The sequence below is a fragment of the Oryx dammah genome, unplaced genomic scaffold (genome assembly GCF_014754425.2).
Source record: "Oryx dammah isolate SB20612 unplaced genomic scaffold, SCBI_Odam_1.1 HiC_scaffold_22, whole genome shotgun sequence".
Lineage (NCBI taxonomy): Eukaryota > Metazoa > Chordata > Mammalia > Artiodactyla > Bovidae > Oryx > Oryx dammah.
This window is the reverse complement of record NW_024070206.1, coordinates 1,957,783-1,969,978: the sequence shown is the minus strand read 5'-3', so window position 1 is coordinate 1,969,978 and position 12,196 is coordinate 1,957,783. Positions and strand designations below refer to the sequence as shown.

The following is a 12,196-nucleotide window of genomic DNA, read 5'->3' as shown; positions in this document are numbered from 1 at the left end:
TAATTCTGAAAGGAACAGTTTTATGAATTACCACAGCAGAAATACTGTAATTAAATGTCCTGATAGCTTTGCTGGGTCAAATTTTGAATTATTCATTTATCTACTTCTTTTGTGTTAGTTGCTCGGTTGTGTCCGACTCTTTGTGACCCCAGGAGCCCACCAGGCTCCTGTCATGGGATTCCCCAGGCAAGAATACTGGAGTGGGTTGCCAGCTCCTTCTCCAGAGGAATCTTCCTGACCCAGGGATCGAACCCGTCTCCTACTACGCAGGCAGACTCTTTACCATCTGAGCCACTACGGAAACTTCCTTCCTTTGGGAACCCTTAAAAGGTCGTTTAGCCCCTTCAGGATAGGATTTAGAGTAGAAACCCTGGGAGGGAAAACAGCACATGATGCTGTTTCTCCATTTTCCTAAGTGTCATGGTTTCTTCACTGGTGTAAGATCAGAACACAGACCACACACAGCAGCTGCAGAAAGCTGCAGTTTCCTTGACTAGGACTCTGGACACCAACTCATGGAGTCAATACCATGAACAGATGGGCCACTGGGACACGGTGACCATGAACACAAGTGCGTCATCTCTTGGAAGGTTTTCCAAAGCGGAAGCCTGCATCTTCAGCAGAGAGAATGACTCTTAACCCCCTCGTGACAGTTTATCCCTCGAGTATCCTTTACTGAGGCTCATTACGAAACTGACAAATATCTGACGTGGATGTACTGTCAAGCCCTCCGACTCCCGGCCTGAAACACTAATTTCACGTAGGAACACAACGCTGCAACCTCTCAAGTAAAGCCTCTCTTACTTTTTAAAATCCCCACAGCACTGTGAAAAGGACTGAGAGCATACTTCATAGTTTTACCTACATTTTCCCATACTTTGCTTTATTTGATATTCACAACAATCCTATAAGGTCTTAAGGAAGTTACTAACACCTCTGATTGGCATGTCTCATTTGATAGATGAGGGAAGAAAGTAAACAGCCCAAGATCAGAGTGAGTAAACATTAAGATTGGGACTGGAAGTTGGGACCTCCTGTTTTAGACACACACACACACACACACAATTTTGTGTTACTGTGGAAACAAATAATATTTCCAAATGGGTTATTCAAGTTCCAATTATAATATTCAACAAAAAATCTGCTACTATATGCCAGCCCCTTTCTAGGACCAGTCTCAGCAATGTGATACTGATCTTTTTTTCTTTAATCTTAAATAATTCTGAGATCAAGAAATATATGATGCAAGCTCTTCTCCAGCTTTCTAAAAATCTGATGAGCTGTCCTTGATGAAAATGAAAAAGATTTCTGTTTGAGAAAAATATTTCTGGAAAAAAAATTAAAACTGTGAAGCAAAATTAATAGTTCTTAGCTATTTAATTTACAAAACAGAGAAGATTAGGTACATTGCGTGGCAGGTGGAAATACAAATATAATCTTCAGGCTGGCAACCAACTATCTTTTTCCACTGAGAAGGAAAGCAAAGAAAGGCGGCCTGTAAAAAGCAGATAGAGATTTCAATTAGCTAAATAATTTTCAACATTGTTACAAAACTAACCGGTTACATAACCCAATGGAAGGGGTATGTGTTTAGAGTCAGAGACCAGAGTTCAAATCCCAGCTCTGTTAGTAAACCAGTGACTTGGACCCCATTACATGACCTCTCCAGGGCTTAACTCTCTCAGTGTGACAGGGTGAGACCACCATTATTTCCCCAAGTGGTGCTAAAGAGAAAGCAAGCTGCTGCGTGCGAAGTCTAAATACCGCGCATGGAAGTGCTCAAGAATCAACTGCTCTTGGGAAAACACGGCGGGAGGAAGAGGTGGGAAACTAGTAAGGAAGAACGTGTTAGAATAGGCTGGCTAGGCTGTGGGATCAGAAGGCGCCAAAGTGTCAGCGGCTTAACTAAAGATAACTGCTTGCTCACAGAAGCCGCCTTCGGGTCTGGCGATGCAGGACAGCTGTCCACGTGCAGGCGGCCCAGGCTGCCTGGCTCTCCATCTGGCAGGCTCTCACACACTACACCGAGGCAGGAGCGCGCCAGGCTCACACCGGCTGCTGCACGCTGCTGCTTGGAAGTGACGCGGATCACCTTTGCTCATTCCCATCATCAAAAGCGAACCATATACAAATATCCAAAGTCAAGAGCGTAGAAAAGTATAATCCTTTATTATGTAAGAAGTACTGATACTGATATTAGTAACGTTTCCTTTGATGAGGCTCTCAGAATTCTTTGTGAACTTCTAGGCTCCTCCCTGTAAGATGTGAAATGCGCCCGGAGAACCGTCCGTATCGCTGATGCTGGCTTTGACAGTCACTGCTTGTATGTCCTTCCACATCTCATGCTGAAAAAGACACCAGCTTTGCAAAAACCCACTCAAGAAAACTTGAGAACAGATTAAAAAATAAAAGATCCTAAAACATTACATTAAGCAAATGTAAATATACATACTCACACCAGCTTTCTAAAAACATTCCAAACAAGCTGGCTAATCCTCTTCAAAACAGGGGGGGCGGGAACTAGTATTGAATTTTCCCCAAATTCCTATGAACTGCTTAGACCCAGACCAGCAAGAAGTGTGAAGTACCAGGGTGCGCCATATGATTAGGGGATTTCAAATAAGCTTCTGCTAAATGAGCAGGTTCATCAGAAAGCAGAGGAACTGGTGACTGCATTTCAAAGGTGTAAAAGAAAATAGCCAGACAGGAATCCAGCCGCAGTGGCAAAAAGCAGCAGTCTGCCAGAGCCACGGGCTCCTCCGCATTCTCTTCCTGGAGGCACAACAGCAGCAGCGGGGGCCTCGGAAAGCTGCTGAGTGAGAACAAACAGGGACCACAAGTCACCAGTGAGTGTTCACTTCTGTCGAGCTTTCCCAGGGACAATTCAGTTAGATCTGAAGCCTGACAGTTCGCCCTGGGCACTTTATGTCACAAAGGCGAAGACAGGCTCTCAAAAAGGGTTTCTCTCCTAGGCCTCAGGGTTTTGCCTAGAAGCAAGCAAAAATCTTGGTTTCTGAACCCAACTGCTGATCCTGACAAATCTGAGCGGCAGCAGCCGACCCCTCCAGGGCATGCTGTCCCTTCTCCCGCCTTCCCCGCCAGGTTCCTGCCCCTTGCTTTCCCCAATCCCCGAAATTAACTCTCTCCGTGGTTCTTCCTTTCCACTCCCTTCTCTTTTTGCCTCTTCCCTTTCCAATCCTGGAATCCCTGTCTGCTCCAGATAACACCGCCCGGATTCTGACCAGGAGGTCCGGCTTCCGGCAACAGGAACAGAGTGTCTTCTACCTGCCCATCCTGATCTCGGACAGCGGGCAGCCAGTGCTCAGCAGCACGGGCACGCTGACCATCCAGGTGTGCGGCTGTGACGACGAGGGCCACGTGCTGTCCTGCAGCCCCGAGGCCTACATGCTCCCGGTGAGCCTCAGCCGCGGCGCACTCATCGCCATCCTGGCCTGCGTCTTCGTCCTCCTGGGTGAGTGAGCGGCTCCCCCCCCATGCTGTGGGGCCCTCCTAGGTGAGTGAGCGGCTCCTCCCCACGCTGGAGGGCCCTGCACGTGCTGCCCTAGACAGCATCCTGTCAGCGTCCTAACGCAGCTGGCCAGGACTGGTTTTCCACACCAGGCTGACTGCAAGGGTGGCAGAGCAACGCTGGGAAAAAGGAAAGAGAGGGAAGGCTGTCCCTTCCTTCAAGGCCAGATCAAAGCACACGTTTATCAAGCATTTATTACAGCCAGGCTGCCATTCCAGATCCTGGGACTAGTAAGAGAGAAATGTCCCAGCCTTCGCAGAGCTTACTTCAAAACAAAGCAAATCATTCTGATATCACAGAACCTACATGGTAATTTTGGACAGGATGTGATGATCACCTCTCCTAACGCCCCCCTCTCAGATATGGAACAGCTATTACAAATCACAAACAGGCAGCGACAGGCCCAAGCCAAACCTCAGGGGCAGGGCCAGGAGTGAAAGGCAGGCAGGCCCCACTCTGCACATTGCGACCCTTCTCCCGAATGTTCACCCCCAGCTCCCAGAGGTGGTAAGTGTTACAGAGAAGGAAGCAGGGACATGGAGTCCCAAGAGCAGAGGAGACAGAGCTGGGCGTCATTTTAAGTGGGCAGTCAGGGAAGACCTCACTGGTAAGAGCACCTCTGAGCAGAGCGCTGAAAGAAGTTTCAGACTGAGCCACACGGGTAGCTGGGAGGGCAGGCTGTGTGGGGCCTCCTGCCAGGCCCGGGGCCCCCGCTGGTGAAGCAGGGAGGCGTGACGGCAGGCCCGGGGGAGGGCGCTGCTGGGACGGGATTTTCCCCGCCTAGAGCCATGCTGCCTGCCAGGCGGCCACCCAGCCCCGTGGTGCCTAAGGCCATGCGTGCCATCATTCTCAACATCCACACTCAAGAGCAAACAGTGAAACACCTAAGCCAACCCCTGAAACCAAGAAAATGTCTGCACAGCTCCCACCTCTTCTGACTGAGGGGATTCAGAGCATAGATAGTTTGCTTAGAGAAAAGCGGACTTCGTAAACAGTATTATTATTCAACGTGGAAGAAACCCTAGAATTCTACAAGGGAAAAGAGTAAAGCACTGGGGACAAATTAGAATTTAAGCCCTGATCTGAAGTTTACCTCCACACCAAGAGACTGAGTCAGACCAAACAAAGGCCCGACTGCAAAATGTCAGTGCTTAACTGCATTTCTAGTAGGCCTGCTGAATATGCTTCTCAAAAAACATTTTCAAGTACACCACGTGGCTCACTACTGTTGTCTCAGCTCAGTGCTAAGGGAAGGGAGATAACAGTATAAAGTTGCCTTTCTAAGTCCTTGAATCCCTGGATCAGAGAGAACTTAGGTTTCTGGTCCCTTTCTACATTGACAAATAAAACCCTCCTGCAATTCCCTGAGTGTCCAGAAGGTGGCACTGGGGGTCCTTGAGTGCATAACAGGATACCCTGCAAGAGGCCTTTGAAGAAACTTGCTCCTAGGAGAAATTTCCAGTCTGGCTGTCCTTACTTCTGTCTTTGGGAAATGTCTACATGATAAATTCACTCTATCCCACAAACAGTAGAAGGAACCACCATTACAGAGAGACCGACTTAGAGAGTGGTACAAAGAGGCGCCTAGGCCAGAAGTGGTGTGCAAGGGGCAATCCATCCTGCGGCTCCCTAACCCATCACTTCTCGTCTTTTGAATTGTGTGTAATAAACAGTTTTCAGTATCTCAACTTAGCAAAGCTGTCCTAAAACCCTATAGTCTTAGGCACTTTTTTCTAAAAGTGCACATTTCACATTCAATGTAATTCATAAAACTGAGTAAGATTGAATTGCAGTTAATTTGTCAAAAAAAATTTTGTTGACAAGTATATAAGCATATTAATTTTGACTATGTATTTTTTTCATGTCTCAAATATGTATCTAGCTCCTAGAAAATCTCATAGACCCTATCTCATAGGCATTGAGCCTATAGATCCTAAATCATAAGCATCCCTAGAACCAATTCTCTTCTGTCAGGGAAGCCTTTCAGCAGAATAGGGTCATTTTCCCCAAAATTAGATTTTTAGGGGGTTATATAATAATTATTACCTAAATCAGTGACAGTGTTAGTCACTCAGTCCTGTCCGACTTTCTATGACCTCATGGCGTGTAGCCTGCCAAGCTTCTCTGTCCAAGGGATTCTCCAGGCAAGAACTCTGGAGTGCGCTGCCATTCCCGACTCCAGGGGATCTTCCTGACCCAGGGATCGAACCCGGGTCTCCTGCATTACAGGTGTGTTCTTTACCTTCTGAGCCATTTAAATCAGATTACCTAAAAAATAAAACATGCAGCGATCTTTATTTTTTTAAGAGCTCTATAAAGTCCCTAATTCTCTACTGGAAATTTCTACTGGCAAAAACTCTGGCGATACCAGAATTCTTCCCAGTAGAAACTTAAGGGATTTTCTAAGTTGCTTCCCAGCATTTTCTGAAATCCCACACCTGTCACTCCAGCGTCTCTGGTAGGGAGGTCTTCCCAGCGCGCCAGGGAGAAGGTCCTGCTTCTGTGATCTCTGTGAAACTCTTGTAGCTCTATGACAGTCCTTATCACTGCCTAATTAATATTAGCCATTAACGTCTACCATCTCCTGAGATCACCAGCCTGTAAAAGAAGAAATCATGTCATCTTCAACTTTGTTTCCCCTTTGCTTCAGATAACTCCCCAAAATACTGCAGTTTAGTAACTGTTCCCTGAATCCCACAAACACAGCAAGTTCACTTACAGTCCCATTTTGCAAACCTGCATCCATCCATCCAAATCACACCCCAACCACCACAGTCCACTTCAAGCCACCACTTCCTTGAAGTCCTATTAGCCCATTTCTCCAAAATCCCACAGTTCTGTAGGCTGGGTTACAACACAGAGATAAGACACAAGAGTTTATATCTGTTTCCTATGCGTGCATTTTGTCACCCAAGCTATATAAGGAAACATCATGTATTAACGTTATTAATTGCAACTCACAGTCCACATTCAGGTTTTAAAAACCGCTACTATGATTTCTTTAAGTTGGTCCATAATCTTAACGGGCATTCGACTGTACTCCATTTCCCTTCCTTGGATAAACCGGGGTCTTACTGTGCAGTGTTGTCAAGCTGTCACCTTCACCAGCTGTAACAAAGCACACCAGGAAAAAAAAAAAAATCAATAGCGGTTCTACAGCCAAAACCTCAAGACACTTCCTGGAAACCATTTTCAGTCACAGAGATAAACAGTTCAATAGGCTTATCTCTATCACTCCTTTAAACCCCATTGAACACATACGGGGGGGGGGGGGGATTTGTTGGGATAAAATTTTATCCAAACCTGCAAGGGCACATCTAACAGTGTGGTGCTTCTTCGATAACATGATGAATTATATAAAATGCCACTGCTCACTCCCTCTCTTCCCTGAACACCCTTGGATCCGGAAAGCCACAACCATCTCTCTAAAGGAGGCTTTCCTGAGGAATCTGACTTAACTGGATGATGGCAGTCATTCATGCGCTCTTATTTTTTGGAGAAAACATGAAAAGACAAAGACTCTGGCTCGTATTTAGCACATGTGTCTATATGCATTTGCATCACTACATGATCGCAGCTGGCCCCTGGACAACGGTGGGGTCGGGCGAGGGGTGCAGCCCTGCCTGTAGTGGTGTGCAGCTTAACAGCTGGCCCACAATATCCACCTTTCAGCATCTGCGGCAACCAAGCCCAAGTCCTGTACCATGTACTTACCGGAAAAAAAAAAATCCACAATGAAGTGGACTCCAGTAGTTCAAATCCATGTTGCTCAAGGGTCAACAGTAGATTTAGAGCAGAATCCTATAGAGACACCAATGTAAAAAAAAGGCAGGATTTCACGTACAGAGTAAGGTTTTCATATCGCAATAAGAGAAATACGCATGCGTCCTTAACTAGTCAGAAGACATGACCCAATCCTTAAGCATATCCTCCATGGCGGGCCACTGGGCTTTGTGCCTGGTTAATGAGACGTTACACTTGGGTGGTTGGGTGTAGACACCCCCACGCATTTCACTGCGATAAAGTAAGGCAGAGACCAGGGGCTGCCGGTGGTAAAGAACCCACCTGCCAACGCAGGAGACCCGGGTTCAATCCCTGGGTGGGGAAGATCCCCTGGAGCAGGGAAGAGCACCCCACTCCAGCGTCCTTGGCCTGGAGAATCCCGTGGACAAAGGGGCCTGAGGGGCTGCAGTCCACGGGGTCGCAAGAGTCTCACATGACTGAGTCTATCACGCTCACGTCTACTAGAACCAGGAATTACCCATCAGGTAAGGCGCAGCAAGCGCTCCGCTTACGCGGCAGGCAGAGTGAGAACGGCGTGCCCGCGAGGCGACGCCCACACCCCGCCCGGCCCCCGACTCCTGCCCCGAGCCTCCCCGCCCCGCCGAGCCTGCCCCCACAGCCCCCCGCCTCCCCCGCGCCCAGGGCCCGCCCGGCTCCCGGTTCCCAGGGCCCGCCCGCCTCCCCCTGCCTCTCCCCGCCTCTCCCCCCGCGCCCAGGGCCCGCCCGCCTCTCCCCCGACCCCAGGGCCCGCCCGCCTCTCCCCGCGCCCACCCGGCCCCTCTGTGCCCGCAGCGCTGGTGCTGCTCATCCTGTCCCTGCGGAGGCAGCGGAAGCAGCCCTACATCCTCGACGACGAGGAGAACATTCACGAGAACATCGTGCGCTACGACGACGAGGGCGGCGGCGAGGAGGACACCGAGGCCTTCGACATCGCGGCCATGTGGAACCCCCGCGAGGCGCAGGCGGCCGGCGCGCCCAAGGCGCGGCAGGACATGCTGCCCGAGATCGAGAGCCTCTCGCGCTACGTGCCCCAGACGTGCGCCGCCGGCAGCACGGTGCACAGCTACGTGCTGGCCAAGCTCTACGAGGCCGACGTGGACCTGTGGGCCCCGCCCTTCGACTCCCTGCAGACCTACGTGTTCGAGGGCGACGGCTCGCTCGCCGGCTCGCTCAGCTCCCTGCACTCGGCCACGTCGGACTCGGAGCAGAGCTTCGACTTCCTCGCGGACTGGGGGCCCCGCTTCCGGAAGCTGGCGGAGCTCTACGGGGCGGCGGAGGGGCCCGCGCCCCTGTGGTGACGGAAGCCGGGAGGCGCGCGCGCGGCCGAGAGCGGCCGTTCTGGGCGCGGCCTCGCGGAAGAGGCGCCCGGGCCCCGCGAGCCAGGGCGTGGGGCGCGCGCGGCCGGGGGCGCGCGGAGCTCTCTCTGGATCAGCTTTACTCGGTGAGGTTAAGCTACGTCCTCAAAAGGAAACACACAGGAAGAGGGGGGCAGAACCGCCAACGGCCTTTATTTTATTTTATTTTATTTTAAAATTTTTGTGATCCTGTATCCCAAGGCGTGCAGTCTGAGGTTACGCATGGCGGGCTTGGCTTGTCTCTGCCACTCACGAAGGCGTTTGTCTTCGTTGCCACCTCAGAGAGGCTGAGCTTTTCAGTGCAGTTGAAGACTGTTCTAATCTCCTGTCTGTTTGGGGGCTTTTTAAAAAAGTTATGTTCTATTCTCTCCATGTATGGATTTGGCGGGCGCATCGCACTGCACAAACCAACCCACACAGAAGAACACGGAATGATTGCTCGGTGAGATTAACCTCGCTTGGTCTGGGCTGGATGGAATCCCTTTCCATCCTTTTAAGACCAGGTTAAGGCCTAACTGGCATTGCATGGGGGGGATGGGGGGTGGGAGAAGGAAGAGGCATTGACTTTAAGCTCAAGCTGAACGGCTGAACCAAGAGTTGCTGGCATCACAGCCAATCCACCTCCATCGAGTTAGAGTGCTCTTGTTCCCTCGGCTCTTTAACTGTGCCCCTGCAAGACTGTTGGGAAGGAAACCAGAAAACCTGCCCCTTTTGCACTGTAGATGTCTCTTCCATGTGCCAAATGTGACGATTAGATGCTACGAAATGAAAGCCAAATAAAAAGAAGTATCTGATAAAAGCATGGGTTAGCGGGCTTTCCTAATCTGTGTGAGGTCAATCACAGGGATGTTTACATACTGTAGATAACCTACTTGAACACAAATCAGTATTATAGAGAGGAAATGGATGTAAGAAAATTACATGTATAAGTTTTGTATATTTGTTAATAATTTTGGTAATAAATATGATGTACTGTATCTCAGTACCTTTAGCACTTCTTTTAATAAAAGTTAAATAGAAGGGAAAGTCTGTTGCACATTTAATTGCTGAGCAGGTAAGAGATGGTTTTGTGATCCTGACCTAGTCTGAGGTTCTCGCAGCTGGAGCTGATTCATAAGGCAAAGGCCGAAGCTGTGCGTTCTGTTTTGGTCATTGATCAAATGAATGTATGCTTTAAACTGTGACCCTGTTAAGATGTTCATGAATTGTCTTCATTTCCCCATCTCTTAAAAGACCGAAGGATGGTTTGATAACAGCAACAACACAGTAATGAGGTTAGCCCATATTTTTTCATCTCCTGAGAGGGTATTCCAGGTAGCCACCAGAGATGCTATTTTCCTCTCTGTTTTGTTGGCAAATCAAATATCTACCAAAAATACGTAACAAATATGTACATCTTGTTGATACTGGATGGGCTCAAAGAAGGCTGGAGCCATATTTATATGTTTCCTAACAAGGGGTACATAGTAACTGCTTAATGGGTACATGATGAAAGGGATCTCTTTCTTTGACGTCCTGTTATTCAAGGATATGTTACACAATCATCCTCACCACTGGGAGCAAGTTGTGAATGAAAATAGTTTTCTGAGCGTCTTAGTTCTACATCCTCAACTTCTGACGTGTGCCAGGCCATTTGGAACACGATCGCTTGTCAACCTGTAGCTTGTTGGGTCTTTGCCCGCAGAGCTTCTCATTCAGTATATCTGGGGAAATTTGCATTTTTTAAGCTATCTATTTGTGGCCACATGACATGCAGGGTCTTAGTTCCCCTACCAGGGATTGAACCGGTGTCCCCTGCAATGGAAGCACTGAGTCTTGACCACTGGACCGCCAGGGAAGTCCCGCGATTGGCTTTTGTCATAAGCGAAATGTCAGCCCCCAGGCAGGCACCCCGCTTTGAGAGCATCTGCTGTATGGTCTCCCTTTCTCAAATACACAAAGATCAGATTGCCAGTCCACTGGTACCGGGGCGCCCACCATCAGTAGAGCCACGTGGTCCAGGCTGTGCTTCGTTCTTTGCTGTGTGGTGCACTAAGACAGTGTTGGCATCACTGACTCAGTAGACGTGAGTCTGAGCAGACTCTGGGCGCTGGTGGAGGACACAGGATCCTGGCATGCCACAGTCCACGGGGCCACAAAGAGTTGGACCTGCCTTGGCACCTGCACGCCACCTCTAAGGCAAATCCTCATGCCAGCCTTCAGCATACTGGCCCTTTCCTCCCTGAAGGGCAGGTCTTACACGTCCTCTCTGAGGGCAAAGTGTGATGTAAAAATAAACAAACTTAGCAAAGAAAAAGCAAGAGCTTGAGTCCAAACGAGGCTTTGCAACATACCAGTTATGTGAATATGGGCAAATTAACCCCTATAACATTCTTTTCTATTGCTAGCCCTGAGGATAATTTTTTGACCATCTCACAAGTGTTTTAAAAACAGAACAGCTGTCTAACCACAGGGGGTTTTCATGCCCCACATCCTGCAAATGTGGTCCACCATGATACTGGGCACGAAGTGATTCAGCAGAAGCTCTTTGAGCTTCTGGTTCCTGGGAGGATGTTTAATGGTGTGATATAGGAAGTGTCTCGGAGAAGGCAATGGCACCCCACTCCAGTACTCTTGCCTGGAAAATCCCATGGACGGAGGAGCTTGGTGGGCTGCAGTCCATGGGGTCGCTAGGAGTCAGACACGACTGAGCAAATTCACGTTCACTTTTCACTTTCATGCATTGGAGAAGGAAATGGCAACCCACTCCAGTGTTCTTGCCTGGAGAATCCCAGGGACGGGGAGGCCTGGTGGGCTGCCGTCTATGGGGTCGCACAGAGTCAGACACGACTGAAGCAACTTAGCAGCAGCAGCAGCATAGGAAGTGTTGGAGGAGCACAGGATAGGAGATACATTTCAGCTCACACTCGAAGCTGAAAGAGACTCTTCCCTCCAAATGAGTTTTGGAGTTCCCTTTCCACTGCCACAGTTTACCACAAATGCTGGTTCCTCTCAAAACACCATCACAACCGGCAGCGTGCAGTGTCATCAGCTTAAGCAGGAGAGCTGGAGAGTGATCCAGCCAGTTCTCTGTTAACAGGTAAAGCAGCTGGCCTTTAATTTACATGCTAGAGGGAAAAGGAGCACCTATGGAAATCAGTTGATAAGACTCTGTCTGGAACTGTATTCTGAAAAGCACACAGCAAAGATCAAATTTAGCAATGAATTTTCTGAATCAGAAAAGCAGAATAGGGACTTCCCTGGTGGTCCATGGGTTAAGAATCCACCTTGCAATGCAGGGGATGCCAGGTGGATCCCTGGTTGGAGAACTAAGATCCCACATGTCACAGAGCAGCTAAGCCTGTGTGCCGCAACTAGAGAGTCTGCACCAGAACAAAAGATCCCATAGGCTGCAACTGAGACCTCGTGCAGCCAAATGAATAAACACGAAAATGAAAAAATATTTCTAAAAAGCAAAATAATAAGGACCCTCTATATAGCACATGGAACTCTGCTCAATATTGGGAAACCTGGATGGGAGGGGAGTCTA

At 49.0% G+C, this 12,196-nt stretch overlaps 1 protein-coding gene across 1 annotated transcript in view; it reads left to right on the top strand.

Annotated features, from left to right (window-relative positions):
- The window catches only part of CDH20 (cadherin 20), a 54,836-nt gene extending 46,226 nt beyond the window's left edge, over positions 1-8,610 (top strand). Inside the window, exons 10-11 of the mRNA XM_040264272.1 lie at positions 3,221-3,472; positions 8,105-8,610. Coding sequence (XP_040120206.1) covers positions 3,221-3,472; positions 8,105-8,610 — 758 coding nt within the window. The remainder of the gene's footprint in view (positions 1-3,220; positions 3,473-8,104) is intronic.
- The last annotated feature ends 3,586 nt before the right edge of the window (positions 8,611-12,196 follow it).